This window comes from Anser cygnoides, chromosome 18, assembly GCF_040182565.1.
Source record: "Anser cygnoides isolate HZ-2024a breed goose chromosome 18, Taihu_goose_T2T_genome, whole genome shotgun sequence".
Lineage (NCBI taxonomy): Eukaryota > Metazoa > Chordata > Aves > Anseriformes > Anatidae > Anser > Anser cygnoides.
Window position 1 is genome coordinate 11,922,925 of NC_089890.1, and position 15,563 is coordinate 11,938,487.

The window sequence follows — 15,563 nt, forward strand, 5'->3', positions numbered from 1 at the left end:
TTTTGTAAACTTGCGAGGGTACAGTCTCATTTGAGCTCCCTTGCAGAACTCAAGCTTTGATCACACTGTATTACTGCACTATATCATGCCCATCAAGTTTGACAATCAGTTTAAGCATACACAGAAGAGGACAGAACAACATCGTATGTTAAGCCCACCCCATGATTTAACAGAAAACAAAACAAAACAACCTACAACTTGGGCAGTAATGATACAGGCAATTCAAGCAGCCTCTGTGTTGACCCTTTAAGACATCATGAGCTCAGAGAAATGCCCGTAATGGTAAAGAGGGCTGTCTATGCAGGGCTTCCTAATAGCATTTTTTCTTTTGAGGCAAAATGCCCGTTACTTACAACTGTGATTTCAGTAGCTCACAGAACTTGTTTTATTCTGACCATTACTTTATAAAACCAGAAGAAGGTACCATTCTTTCTAAATCAAGCATCAGTCAGTTTTAAAAGTCTCCTCACTTTACCTTCTGATAGCTGGGTTTCCCTTCCATGTATTGCCTGTAGTGAATACTACTTTTAACCTGTATCTAAAGAAATACATACAACGAGTACATTGAACCACACTTTAAATCAGTTTTTTGGGTTACTTATTAAAAAAAATCTGAGTCTAACTGGTACAAAAATAGTACCAAAGAGACACTACATACAGACTTCTACAGAAAACTATATGACTACATTAAAACATAATTTGACTCCCTACAGTAACAAGTAAGCGATAAAGCCATGCTGTGCCACTAGACCAACGGCAGCAGTGACGCTGAAAGCTTTCAGGAGAACCTGATGTACACAGCCCGGCTCCCTAGCAAGAGCGGCACAGCGCTCTCCCACGCTCTGCCAGCCTGCCCAGAACCCGGTGCTGAGAAGTGCTTTGGGACCATCTGTAGTGCTGCTATCCAAGGGTGCCTATTCTAGCAGGAACTTTATATTCATTTAACACAGGGAAAAAAAGACAATTCTCAGATTGCAATGGACATTTGTCTCAACAAGGCAAGGACAGGTTGCAGCTAGTAACCTACAAATGAGAAGTACCTCATACGTGCTTCTCTGGTCCTGAGACTGTTTAAAAGGAAGGCCAAGTCAGAGTTTCAGGTACTTACACAACAGGAAAGACCTTTGGGAAGACAACACTGGCTTCTGCTAAATACTCGTACAGAATCCGCTGGTCAAACTCATCAGTAGTGTACTTCACTAATGTTGCCTATGATAATGTAAAGGATTAAATTAGCATGCTTCTAATAAGAGAATTTGAGTAGTTACAGGCTTTTTTGTTGTTGTTGTAGTTTCAGATTTTAGTACTTCTGGGTTGCAGAAAAAGCAGCATTACAGAACATTAATTTATGTCCTCTTCGGACATGGAATCGAGTGACTTCATGTCTTCGTTGGACACAATAAGAACAGCTGGCAATACCTTCTATTTTGGCAAAAAAAAAAAAAGCCAGTTTTTGACAAAACTGTGCAACTGACTCTGTGCATTATAACAGGAATGCAAACTGTACTGGTGCATCTGACGAAAGCACTCTCATACTGGTAGCTACATTACTAGTTAGTCAAGTTTTAAATTGAATCATGCTGGAATTTCAAAAAATGTTCACTTAACTTTTAAAATATAATATGTGGTAACTTCTTGCTATATAAAATTAGTTTGTAAAACAAATCTACAAGTAAAACAGATCAATTGTTGGACATGTTCTGCAAAACAACAGGGTATTTGCTCTCATGCATTTTTCAAATACATTTATAAAAGTGATTCCTAGAAAGTCTGAAGAAAATCAACAAAAGTACAGATTTACACATTACATACTGATTCTGATCCATGTGAATTTAGAAGCACTGCAAGGAACACATATGCTTCTTTGGAAGATAAAAGAACATCAGAAAATAACACAATAATACACAGAAAGAAGGCTTACAAGAACTGTAAGCAGCAGTGCTTGAATTTTTGGGTCAGTCAGAACTTCTTCATCTAGGAGGACGTTTGACTCAGAAACAGAAACTTTTCGAAGATGTGGGTGTTGCTGTGGTGATATTCTCTGGGTTTCTGCCAGATAAAAAAGAGCAGCTCATCCAAAGAAAAATGTACCCAAATCAAAATAAAATTAGCTCTTGCACAACGAATTCAGTTATATGCAAACTTCAGAGTTCAACAGAATTTTCATAAAGTATACAAGCAACAATTATGCTGTAATACTAGTGGTGCTAGGCTGTCACATGGGATGTATTATCAAATGGGAAACAATAACCCCAATTTCCTATTTAGTGAAATACAGGCCCAGGGGTGGTAAGTAACATATTCAGGGTCAGGCAGCAGACTGACATCAGATAGAACAGAAGAACCCTGGTCTTGCATTGCAATTGGGGATGGGGGCACAGGAAGCAGATGTGGGAGAAGATGAAGAGAGGCATTCTAGGAATTATGTCACATTTCATCTGCAAAAATTTGCAGCTAGGGCTTAGTAAGTCATAAAAAGTCAAATTTTACTTATTTCATTTCACTCCTGTATACAGTACTTTATAGCTGCCCCTTATTCTGGGTCTGCAAACTGAGCAACTCTAATTCCAATCTCAATTGCCAGTGATAAGGAAGACTGTATTCTCCACAAGCCATTATTAAGATATTTCTCCCTTACCTTGTAGTACCTTACCTAATCAAATAAACACTGAATTTAGAAATAATCCTTTGTATATATATACAAAGCATTTATAATTATTCTGAAAGCGTTAGTCCTGTTTCTCACCCATTTCATAATCATTTTCGGCTACTCTCCTCATTTTGGGAGGCGTTGTGATTCCAGATTCCATGTCTTGCCTTTTAGGAGCCTTTGTGTCCGATATCAAATGGTCAAAACTTTTCCTTGTACCTAAAAACAATTTATCACGAAATTAAAAACATTAAACCTAAATCCATACACTTAAGTATTTCCGATTTTCTGGCCAAGCTATCCTATCTACAATATACTGATAGGAATCTGGGGACATTTTCACCATTTCCAGGGATGGTAAAGAAAATATGGTCACACCATGCCGCTCTCCATCACAGTTTCCAAAATGCTTCACAATACATATGAGGATAGCATGCAATTTATTCCAGTATGTAAGCTGTGGGCATGCTATGGTTTCCTGGTCAACACATCACATTGAATAAACATGCCAAAATGTGATTACTGTAAAGGAAGCAGTAACAGGATTGTAATGAAAGAAATGCCCCTCTTCTTCCATATATGCCACAATGTAAAAGGGTAACCAGAAGTTATGCGAACGAACTCATATAATTTCTTTGATACTAAGACTTGCTTGTAAACATGATGCACTGAGAAGCCAAGTATAAAAGAAAAAAAAATGATTGCTTCCAAAACATCTAAAATGTTTTGGGACCATTTCTCCCACCGTAAAATAGAGTATTCAGTATAGCAACGAAGCTAAAGTACTCAGCTTCTTGGTTTTATTGACAGAGGGCTGGTGGCAGAAAATTAGCACTATGAACCTTTAGTATCTGGAATATCCTTTTTCTTTTTTTTGCTTCTCCCCCTCTGATCAAAAGAACGTAATTACTCCTTTTTAATTGTAGTGTTCTCTATTTGCATTTTGTAGAAACTACATACATTCCTCTGAATTGGGGAAAACCACTTGAAGTCAGAACAAATACAAGTATAATTTTTCTCTAGTAACGCTTCCTGGGGTATTCTGTAGACAAATTAGTAAATTAGGTATCTTAATAACCTAAAAGCTTTTTAGTGTTTGCTTGTGAAGGCTGCCCCATATCCAAACTCATGGATTTTCGTGTTCGAGGACTTATCTGTCCCACTGTCGGGTAACTGGCAGCCAGATGTCTGTCTGATCCCTTTGGTGATGACCATGGTTGATTTTCCTTTAGTGTCCTGAAATTGCAGAGAAATTAAATTAAGAAAATCTTTAAAACCGTTGCACATTTAGGCATTAATTTTTAAGTGATTAACTTAGTACATGCCCTGAAGCTCTCAAAAAGACACAGAATTTTCTTATAGAATATAAATGAAAAATGAGGTGAAATAAGGTCTCGTAGAAAGGGGTTAGGAAAAAGACTAAGAACTTCCAAAGAATTTAAACTCTGAAACAGCTTCAGAGATCTCAAAATTAAATCTATACGAATTCAATACACAAATTCCACTGTGACTCTTGATCACAGTAGCACACTGGTCAGGAACCAGCAATATGTAGTTGAACATTAACTTAGCTTTTTTCATGGGTTTTAGTTTTCTATATACCACAGGTTACCTTTTTTACTAAAGAAAAGAGATATTGGAATTTGGATAACTTTTATTATCTGAAAGTCAGGCAACCAACCTATAGCTAGTGTCACTGTGATGAATGGGATATGTATCCATAGGAACATTTTCCATTGAAACGTCTGTCAACAAGAGAGACTTCCTATGTTTTAGGCTGCAGCGACTTCGAACTTCCTCAGACACTGTGAGCAAAGCTAAAAATTCAAAGAAAGCTAACGTAAGTTTTCCATGGCGGGAACACATTAAAGAATGTAAGCAACAGTCCCTCAATTTAGATTTTTTACTTAGTATAAAGATGACCACAGAGATGTAATTACACCTTACTGAAATGTACAGATTAAAAGTAGGTCATACAAAAAGAATTATATTCCCCAGCCAGTTAAAATTACATGACTTAAACATTTGCCCTCATATAGTCACAATTTCTATTTCTAGACCACTAGAAATATGAATGCCCTAAAGCACACACTCCAGTATTTAAACCAAGAAACCTTCAGCCTCACTCAGGTATTTTCAAAGTTGCACAATAGGGCCTGTGCTGGCAAGACTTCAGTCCACAAGGAACTGTGGATTGATATACCCCACGCTAACCCAGACTCTTGTCCATCTCCAGTTACAAGTTTCCTTTATATTGATACAACCATAATCAACCCAATAACATAAGAATTCCCACAATTCACTCATTTCAGTTAGCACAAGTTTAAAAGAATGTTTGTTTGTTTAATTTTACCTGCTAGGTAAGCCACACTCTGGGTGTTCACCTCAAACTTGTCACAATTCCTATGTTTGTTAACCAGAGCTAGTAGTGTATGTAAAATCCTTACTGTTCTTGCTACAGTGGTAGGAGAAGGATGCCTGTATCCTAAGAAATGAGGTTAAAAAACAAATATTGTATTTAATTTTTGAATGCATATTTATGAAGCATTAATATTTTTAAAATATTTATAAATATTTTTCAGTGTGTCCTCAGGACGCTTCATATAAAGGGCAAGGAAATACAATGCTAACAGAAATTGCACATTTCGGACTATTATTTCTGTCCCTCCGCATAAAAAAACACAATTACAAATGTCTCTGCATATATTATCTATTAGCTCACAAATCAGTCTTCTAAAAGAAACGATGAGCCCAAATAACAGGCACACATAGAAAGTATTCTTGGAGGAAGACATAAGGAACTGCAGTAAGTGAAGCCACACACTCCTGTGACAGCAAAGAATTTATGTCATTTGCACTGAAGACCTTCATAGGATATGCATAAAGGAAACCCAGCAAAGTCCTTTAGTCAAAGAACATTTAATTTTCAATCTGTTCTGTGACCTGAGTTACTTAAAATCCACCACCCACTTTTTCTCCCTTTATTCTTGGGCTTGTATTTATTTCTGAATTAAGAGTATTCATGTAAAAATGAACAGCAACATCTATATTTACCTTTCAGGAGGTGTCCCACTAGTGCGAAGTTGAAGTTGGAGTTGAAATTTAGCCCTACAAAATGATCCATCTGCTTGCAGTGCCATTCAAGTGGTCTCCTGATCTCCATAAACACCTCTTCTGGGCTCTGACCCAGAAAAATAAGACACAAGAGTATTTCATACAATCATACAATGGTTTGGGTCGGAAAGGACCTTAAAGAACATCCAGTTTCAAACCCCCTGCTATGGGCAGGGACACCTCCTACCAGACCAGGTTGCCCAAAGCCCCATCCAACCTGGCCTTGAGCACTTCCAGGGATGGGGCATCCACAGCTTCTCTGGACAGACTATTCTAGTGCCTCACCACCCTCACAATAAAGAATTTCTTCCTAGTATCTTGTTTCTTTGAAGATTACTCCTCTACTCATTTTTTTTTTAAGTGACAAAACTTGGTAATTCTAAGAGTTTACAGGAAAATATCAAGTGCACTCTTGATTAGAATGTATCTATGCATTTCTGTTCCAGTTTAGAACAGAATAATAACAGCTTCATCTCTGCTTCTTAGTTTACTGCTGGTGTTTTGCAAGTTTGCAATGCAAATGTCAGTTCTAGTTGCTTGAGTACTGTTCAAGAGGACAAGGAATTATTTTTTTCTTTTTAACAGATCTAACTGCTTACATAAACGAAGGGTTAATCACAGCTGGTTACTAACAGAGGGCTTGCTTACCTTATCATTGAACACTCGAAGGCTATCCAAGGTATGCAGATTCTGTTCAAGTAGTGCTGTACCTGCTGAGTACAAGTTGACTTCATCTAGCTGCAGTACTGCCATAGCTACCCAGAAGAGGACCTTGTGCATAGGGGAGTCCTGGAAGGAGAAGGAAAAGGAAAAGGCCGTGATTCCACTTTCAAGTCAGTTCCTGTAAGTGAAAGACAAATAGAATTGACATGTTTTTGTATATGCATTACTAACGTTGTGGCAGAGGTTCTGTTCTCAAACACAACCATTCCAACGAAACAGGTGTTCATATGAACCCAGAGTGCTGATGCACTTAGCAGGTGAATAGCAGAAAGCAAATTAATTTCAAGCCTTCCACTCCCTCCCCTAGAAGCCATCCCTTCTCTTTTATACCCCTTTCATTGCTCACAAAAATGTCAGATGCATATTGCCCTACATCAGACTGAAAGACAGCATCTTTTGTTATCAACTCGGAAGGCAGGTTGAAAGTGAATTGCAATTCTGCACATATAACTGGCCCAGCAATTCAATCTCCAAATCAGAAAATCAGGCAGGAAGAGCCGGCATTCAACAAATCCTGGGTCCCTTACGCAGCCGATTTTTCAAAGAACTATCTAGCAATAGATACGCGAGACTTTTTGTTGTAATCTTCCCTGCCTAAAACCACATGCAGGAAAATGCGTGATACAGGCATGGAAGGCTTGTAAAGGACGGTCACATCACTCATTGGTTATGTGTTTTAAGGGTAAGCGCATGGTACACTAACAGGGTGGAAAAAAGTGCAAGTAGCCTATCAGAACTGTTTGCTCTTGTTAATTTTAAATACCACAGTGCCATCCAGATGGCACACAAAGACTGTCTGTGCAAAGCTACCAAGTACAGAGTGAAACAAATTGAAGTAAAGATTAGCCAAAGACTTCTAAAAAGTTTGTTATGTACATGAAAAGTGAAACATGCATATTAAATCAGCCATTCAAATACACCTGGTAGGATTATTATTTTTTTTTAGCACATTTTCTAATGTATTAACAAATGAGAAGCTGCAGACCCATTCATGCTCCCCAGAAACCCCCTTTTAGAACCGTGCCCTAGAACTATATTCTTTCAGACGTGTGTGACAATGCCACTCCACTAGAAAATTTTAAGGTGGTTCATTAACAGTGCACCTATTGGTATGCCAATCAGTTCATACAGCAACACACAATGGCTGAATTAATACATTAGACAAGACTAAAATTTTTTAGAAGCCATGATCAGAAAGACATGTATTAGGAATTACAGATTTGAAAGCCAAGACTGAAAATCTTTTGGAGAGAATTACTACAGACTATGGTATAGCCTTTGTATTGCTGTGGCCCAGTTTGGTGAAGCAGAACAGTACAATCTAAAGCTTTTTTAAAACTTGCCCAGGTCCCATACCCAAACATCTGTGACACATTTCCCATACGTATTACTTTCAAGCATGAGTCATAACAGTCACAGCAATGAGGTGTGAACATCAGATGCCACAACACTTCCTTATATTTTTGAAGTTATACTTGCAATTATAACTTCCATTTACAAAACACATTCTCTGTTTATTCTAAAAATCCAGTCGTTTACCTTATTAAGAAGAGGCTGCAGCTTGGTGAGTGCTATTACGGTAGCTTCTATTAGAACTTGGCTATTGTAATTGTCAGGGCCTTTTAAACAGCTCTCAAGTCCCTTTTTGTAGAAAAAAAGAATAATAAAAAAATAGAACCCATAATTAGATTTTACTTTGTAAAAAAGATGAAAGCTTTAAACAATAACTGTGGCTCTCAATTAATTAACACAGCTTAATTTTTCCAATTTGCAAGGAATTTTAGAAATTATGATGTACACTAGTGATATATTTGATATATTGATATTATTGCTGTAAACAATTACAGTGTGTATTACAAAAAGAAGAGTGCAGGACAGGATGCAACAACTACAAAATAACTCTTCTTCAGTTCAGATGCTGTTTAATTAAATTTTATGTCCACAGAACACTAATAAAGTACTTAAGGGAAACTTAGTTAGCAGACTGTTTACCTCCAATAGAACACAACCTTATTTAGAAAATACGGGCATTATTACCAAGCTATGTAGCCCATTTCAAAATTTTCTTATATAAATGTTATGCTTTCCATTGTATTTAGTTGTAACATACTAGATTATTAGCTTCCTTTAAAAAAAGGAACTTGTGAATAATGTGCATGCAGATAGATGCCTTATCAGAAAATTTCACATTTATTTAAATACTGACTTTTCTGGATCAAATTTTAAGTGTCTCAAATTTTAAGTGTCTCAAATTTTAAGCTCAATATTCAAAACTACTGTTACTCTAGAAATAGCAGCACTGATGAAACTTACTGCCACCAAATTAATTAAAAATAGAAAGCCAGGCCTACAAAGACTAAATTTCCAATCAGGTAGCTCTCTGTACAAGAATATGTTTGAAGAAATTATTTATTGTCAAATTATAATGAGTTCTATATTCGATGGGAAAATAAAAATTTAGTTATTTTATGAGTCACAAAGGAAAACAGATATAGACCTATATACCTTGCTCAGAATTCGGATTATTTGTTTTATTTGTCCATGAGAGACACGCTTACTTATACAGCCAAAGACAACAAGTGCTCTTGGCTGCAAGGATGGATTATATTGGAACGCAAACCTGTGAAGAAACAAGAGTACACTATATTAAACAAATATACAACAGGCTGTATAATGAGTTGTTGACAATTCTAAGTGTACTACACAGGCAGTTAGGGGTTATGTTTTGAGGTCTACAACATACTTTTGAGCTAGTTCAGTCCACTGGTCCAGCCACTTGCACGTTGGAATATCTCTCATACAAGCCTAAAAAAAATTATATTGTTTGAATATGTGTAACATGAAGAAAATGTATTATTTTCAGAGAATCATAGAATGGGTTGGGTTGGAAGGGACCTTAAAGATCATATAATTCCAACCCACCTGCCATGGGCAGGGACACCTTCCACTAGACCAGGTTGCTCAATTTTAATTCAGAATATTCAGTTATTTTATGTCTCAGAAACTACTCAACTACTTAGGCGTTCATTAACACATCATGGGAGGTACATCTCACTACACTGCTTGCCTGTAAAGAAGGGTAAGCAGTGCCATTCTCCTTTACAGATAATGACTTTTGTTTTGAACCACATACCTCCATGATCTCCAACAAAGCTTCAGTAACTGTTTCCAAAGAAGTCAGTGCAAAAGTCTCCCTCTCATAGGAACCAGGTGAAAACGACCTGTCTCGATAGCTGGAGCGGAAAGCTATCACTGCAGCTGATTTCACTTTGCTGATTCCAAACAGTAAATAAAACTTGGGCAGAGAAAACTCAGTCAAGCTCAGCCTTAAAACTTGCTTGGTCTCCTCTGTTGAATAAATTTTTACATATTAGAGTTACAACAATGAAGTTCATTCCATATTTTAAACACACACTTAGGCTCCCACAAATACTAGATAGTAGTAGATAATCATCCTATGCACATTCAAACACCGTTTTCTTTGCTGCTCATCTCAGAACAACTGTGGCCTGTCGTATGGACTGTTAAAACCACAGCCACCAGGAAGATGCAGTCTGAAAACAGGTAGAAAGAAACTTGTCTAAAGACTTGGTTCTCTGAGGCTTCTCCTCATATGCATTAGGAAAACAGAAACCTGGAGAGCTCATGGTTTGAAAGACCAACATTACTGTAAAGTTCAAACTGCGATCAAATTATGGTTTTGGCTTCGTTACTACAATTAACCCATTTAAATCAGAAGAAAACAAAGACCCTGCTATTACTGAATATTTTTTACAATTCTGAACTTTCATTTAATTTCAGTGTACTTCTAATTTACTGTTGGAAGGCTTAACTTTCTCTTTGTGTATCCTAGCAAAGCTTTTCTTTAAATATACATAGATATCTCTGTGTGTGTGTGTACACGTCTATTCACATACTCACTCTGTCAATACACAGATATAAAATGGGCTTTCAGATACTTAAAGAATAAGATTACATAAACTTTTTATTTTTTTCTTCACAAAATCCAGCCTGGTTGTATACTGTACTTCTGTAATAAGAAATGACAGCTACATATTTGCTAGCATCAATTATTTTAGGACTGCTGAAACATAGCCGTATGCAAAATTCTTGCCATGTAATTTCACAATTTCCTTATGTAATTTATATCTTTGTTACTCCATTACGCAACCATTCAAAAGATGCACATCAGCCAGTTTTAGCACAGATAAATTTTTTCTTTAATCTTTATTACTGAAACTTACTGATACGTACTTTCTTCCCTTTTTCAAAAATCCATTATACAATTTATATGACACACCTGCTCTAAACAAGACAGTCATACTTTAACTTCATGCTCATAGTTATTCTAGCTCATATCCTCATTCTGGTTTGTACACAAGCTTAATAGCAACACAGTATTTTCAAATTCTCAGAACATTTGAAAGAGAGAAAGACAACTCGAATATTTCTGAAACAAACTTAAGAAGCAATCGACTTAATCCAAAGTCTGATAAGAACTTACCGCTAAAGTGAAGCTGAGAACAAGTGCACAGAGAATGAATGATGTTGATGACAAGACCATGCGTAGAAGCTCTGAGAGAAAGGGGACCAGTGGCCACCAATAAAGTAACTACATGAAAGAGGTAGGGGAGATGGGCTGCCACATCCAGAGAATTGTTAAAGGAGAGCATCAGCATGTAACGTGCTAGAATAGCAATATCATCCCACATCAGGTGCTGTTCCAATGTAGGAGTTGGGGACAGACAAGTCTTATCGATTATTTTACACATTCTTCCAATCACCTGAAAATAAAGCAACCATTTTGTTTCAGTTAAAGAGCAGAGCTCAACCTTTCAGTAACAGCCATTACACATTAACATTGGAATTATTCTATTGCTTGGAACCTGTTTTATGTTTTTTTTCATTATTTCCTGTACCGAGTCATCAGAAAGCATATCAGTGTCACATTACCATTTAAGGTGAAATTACTATATAAGAAGAAATTAAGGCAAGGAGGGAACTCACTTTGCTTGAAACCAACTTTACATTTCCAGAAGCAAGCGCTACTGCTGTGTCTGCCATAACCTCCGCTTTTATGGATCCTAAGCCCCCTGTGGCACTAGTCTTGATGAAACTGTCCAGAACTACATCAAGGAGATCTGTTATCTGTCAGAGAAAAATAATTCTTTGTCATTCCCAGTGTGGTTAACATAATTTTTCCACAGTAAATCGCCCTTTGTTTAAGCAATCATATTTTTTAGTTAAAGATACATAGCTACTATAAATTGAAGCTATGTTTTTAATAATATGTTGTCTTTTTGGAAAGAAGCGTAATGTAAAGATTAGAAATGTAAAGATGAATTCCATTAGGTTTTACTCCAAATCAAAATTCTTCACAACTTTGGAAGCACTATGATATGGTTTGTATCTTACTTTTTTTTTTCCATTTTAAAGTATAACTATGCAGAAAATGCTGCATCTAATGAGAAGAAACCGGATATGAGGTGGAAAAAAACCACGTACTTCCAAGAAATAAGCAAGATCCTACCTGCTAAAGATTTTGCTTAGAACACTCATCATGCATGAATACAGCAACCAGTAAAACACGTTTCTTCTTGTGTATGAAGAACCAAAGCTGACTAAGTGCACTGAGAACTCTCTCTAAATGTAATATGCAAGCTAAGATTAAAAGCTATTTCAGTATTGGTTGAAATTCAGCTTTCACTGTATTATAAAAATTGGTTAAGATTCTGGATCAACAAAATCAACAATAAAATTCCCCACTGACTTCTGTGAATTTTTTCATTTTTTATTTCATGTTCTCCACATTTACCTGTTAACAGATTTTCATACTACACATAATGGTCATATTCATCTCAGGGTGATTCAAACTTCCAAAATACATTGATTTTTATCAGTCCAACTGGATCAATCAAGAAACTACACTTATGCATCCATTTGACAGTTCTCACATTCTCCAAGAGCAACTTTGTGATGCTGTGCTGCATCAGTTCGGATGACAGTTAAAAAAATAATAATAGTATGACAATGAGGAAGTCAGCTTGCTTGTGAACAAGCCTGGTCATGGCAAATAAAGCTGGTCTCATTTATCTGGACACTTATTTCATGAATGGCATATGAAAACAGCTTTCTTTTCTTTTTTTTTTTTTTTTTTTTTACTTTGTGTGGAGAATAGGGACAGTATTTGGTAAGTATTCAACTAATTATCAACAGAAGGATTGACGCTGCTATTTGTAATCAAAATGCTTCAGTTTTAAAAGTGCAAATAACAAAACAGAAGAAGTTCTTTCACCGCCTTAAGCCTAACATATCTGAATGCTAGCATTCGGTTCTATCCATTCAGTACCCACACATTCAGGAGTTTTGATGAAGTAATTACTACTAACACCAGATATTTCTAATTTTCAATTCTCAGTGGGGGCCAGGAACAGAGTACTAGAAGCAAGAGTTCAGAAATGGTTTTGTGAAGTATTTTAAAGAATGGAAACCTCAGAGAACTTGCTCATGACTCTCCACACAGCGGATATACTTAGGTCATGCCAAGTTCCATTTTGTCTTTTTGCATTAATATTTAAGTGATTAAAAACTCTATAATTTTATTATAAACAAATTGCAAGAAATCATGCAGAATTTGTACCTGTCCAAGACTTCCCCATATCTTAGCCTGAATGGAAGGATACATCTGTTTTTCGTTTATTGTCATTGTTATTAGCTTATCAAGAATAGCAGTGACTCGCTGGCGCTTAGCATCATCATTGTGTTTACAGAATCGGACCAGATTGGACAGCCAGGGAGTCATATACTCCAGACAAAGATGTTTCAGTTCAATACCTGAAATAAAAATTCACTTTGTAACAAAATTCAGCACTGATCTCTATGCATAGGTAAATAATTATTTGTGAGCACCTTTCGGTTTTCTTCTAAAATAATTATTTTCAGATTCGAGCAAATAATACTGGGCAAACAGACAAGCTTCAAAAAGAAACATACTATAACAACAACATCCAAGAAACATTCGTAAGAATCTGGCAAGATTTTGACATTTTAGTATCTTACTAAGAAGTGTGACATAGATGTGTACATTTAGGCACACAATAGGCAGACTATTTAAGATAACTTCTTTTTAATCTTGAGAATGTATTCTAAACAGCTTCCAACAGTATAGTCAGAGCTGGTTTATGTCTATAAGAAAGGGATAACAAAAACACCATAGCAGAACTTGATAATATCTCTCGACTGTAATCTATCTGAAAGGATTACATTTGAAAGAAAGGACCACATAACTCTTTTGTCAATGTATCTGCTGGAGTTCAAAACCTCATGGACCTCTTTTTTTTTTTCCTGCAATGTTTTTACTCCTGGTGTATGAAACAAGTAATTTGTATTGTGATCTCTGAATTAATTTAATTGTCTAAATGAAGGAGATGTTTGGCGAAACTTGTTTTAACTTCAAAGTTAGAAAAGCAAGGCTTGGGCATTTTTTTTTTTTAAAAAAAAGGATCTGCTTCATCAGAAAGAGTACATTCAAACATACAAATCAAAGTAATGTTTTTACTCCAACAGATACCACTCCAGTTCATGACACTGTCTTAGTATTACAGAACTTGGTTATTAAGAAATAGATAAGTAATTTTGAAAATATCTAAAACAGCTCAAAGAAGCTTTTTTAATTTAAACTTACTGTGACTCAGCCACATAAGGATGCTTGTTAAACTTGAGAGCTACCAGCTTAAATCTTTTCAAATTCATGGTTAGCATTGAGGAATATCAGTGTTACTTACTAGATTTGCTAAATCCAGAAATACACTCTTCCAAGAACTCTAAGGTAAGGTGTGGTTCATTAGCTGCAAGGGTCTTACTAATAGACACAATAAAGAGTGTGTTGTTGGCAGGAATACACAGACCTGAAGTTTCCAGTAACTGGCCCTCAATCTTTAAATTAAAGGTACAGGTTAAGGCACATAGAAGATTATAGGCAGCAGACCTGTAACAAAGCAAGCAGTGTGACTTGTAATATTTTTCTTGTCTGTTTTAAAATATATACATTACACTAAAAGATCACAGTAATATCATTTTCAAAATCACATAAGCATTGATAATATCCAGTACTATATTTAAATCCTGAACTTCTTTCCTGCATCACTTAAGCTTTAGAGACAACATTACTTTGGACAAATAATTACATTGCTACTTTTTTAAAACAACTTCTGATAAAGTCAAAGAGGATGCTTGAAGAACTTTGTAATGGATTTCTCAGAAAGGCATTCAGTTCCAGGAAATTCTAGGTATTTCCAAGTGCACCTGAGCAACAGATTGCCAACAGCCCCAGAGGCTCCCATTGAACCAGGACCCATTTAGAGACAGCCCTCTGACAACACCCAAGAGCTTGCTCTAAGAGGTACAGCTCCCAGTTATTAAACAAGAAGTTCAATACCATGAAAATCAAATGTACCTAGTAAGCCCATATCGCAAAGCATAAGTTTTTTTCTCCCTCTTAAAGAGAAATTAAGCTACCTATACACCTTCAGTTACTCCGCCACTACATATTTCTTTCTTCACCTATACAAAACGCAATCTTTGTTGATATTAGTAACTACATTTGGTAGAGCTGTGGTGAAAGCAAAATTGTGTTGTTCAAGAGAGATTTGCTAAAATTAAGAAAATCTTGGAAGAAAATCACATTTTTATCAAAGTTGATATTAATTTAAAAGATCAGTACCGCAAACTGGGGTCTGAGCTTCCCAAGTTGAGCAGTGCTATGTTCAGTAGTGTTCCAGGGACATCTTTAGGGCGAATTTTAGTGTGCTGTGGGATGGAGTCTGGTTGCGACAGCTCCCACCGTGTCCGTATATGAATAATGGACCTCACAATGGCTTCACACTCTTGATGCATGAAAGTGAGTGGTGTGCCCTGGTTGGCAATTGTTAAGGTAAACTGATTCTCATCAACAAGACAGATTTCCTCAATTTCAGATGCGTAGTATATATCATTTAAAAACACTGTCTGTCCCAGGACTCTTGTACGCTCTGCTGATGTCACCTGCACAGCTGTTGATCCAACCTTAAAAAGAGAG

The 15,563-nt window shown here is 36.4% G+C and overlaps 1 protein-coding gene across 2 annotated transcripts in view; it reads right to left on the reverse strand.

Annotated features, from left to right (window-relative positions):
• The window catches only part of NF1 (neurofibromin 1), a 99,945-nt gene that overhangs the window by 14,918 nt on the left and 69,464 nt on the right, over positions 1 to 15,563 (reverse strand). For both annotated transcript variants that reach the window (XM_066979781.1, XM_066979779.1), the window contains 17 exons: positions 15,210 to 15,550; positions 14,272 to 14,474; positions 13,128 to 13,321; positions 11,495 to 11,635; positions 10,992 to 11,271; positions 9,621 to 9,835; positions 9,231 to 9,292; positions 8,993 to 9,107; positions 8,027 to 8,128; positions 6,413 to 6,553; positions 5,705 to 5,831; positions 5,004 to 5,135; positions 4,332 to 4,467; positions 3,729 to 3,886; positions 2,747 to 2,869; positions 1,922 to 2,049; positions 1,109 to 1,209 (listed from right to left, as the gene is read on the reverse strand). In XM_066979781.1, coding sequence (XP_066835882.1) covers positions 1,109 to 1,209; positions 1,922 to 2,049; positions 2,747 to 2,869; positions 3,729 to 3,886; positions 4,332 to 4,467; positions 5,004 to 5,135; positions 5,705 to 5,831; positions 6,413 to 6,553; positions 8,027 to 8,128; positions 8,993 to 9,107; positions 9,231 to 9,292; positions 9,621 to 9,835; positions 10,992 to 11,271; positions 11,495 to 11,635; positions 13,128 to 13,321; positions 14,272 to 14,474; positions 15,210 to 15,550 — 2,699 coding nt within the window. The remainder of the gene's footprint in view (positions 1 to 1,108; positions 1,210 to 1,921; positions 2,050 to 2,746; positions 2,870 to 3,728; positions 3,887 to 4,331; positions 4,468 to 5,003; positions 5,136 to 5,704; positions 5,832 to 6,412; positions 6,554 to 8,026; positions 8,129 to 8,992; positions 9,108 to 9,230; positions 9,293 to 9,620; positions 9,836 to 10,991; positions 11,272 to 11,494; positions 11,636 to 13,127; positions 13,322 to 14,271; positions 14,475 to 15,209; positions 15,551 to 15,563) is intronic.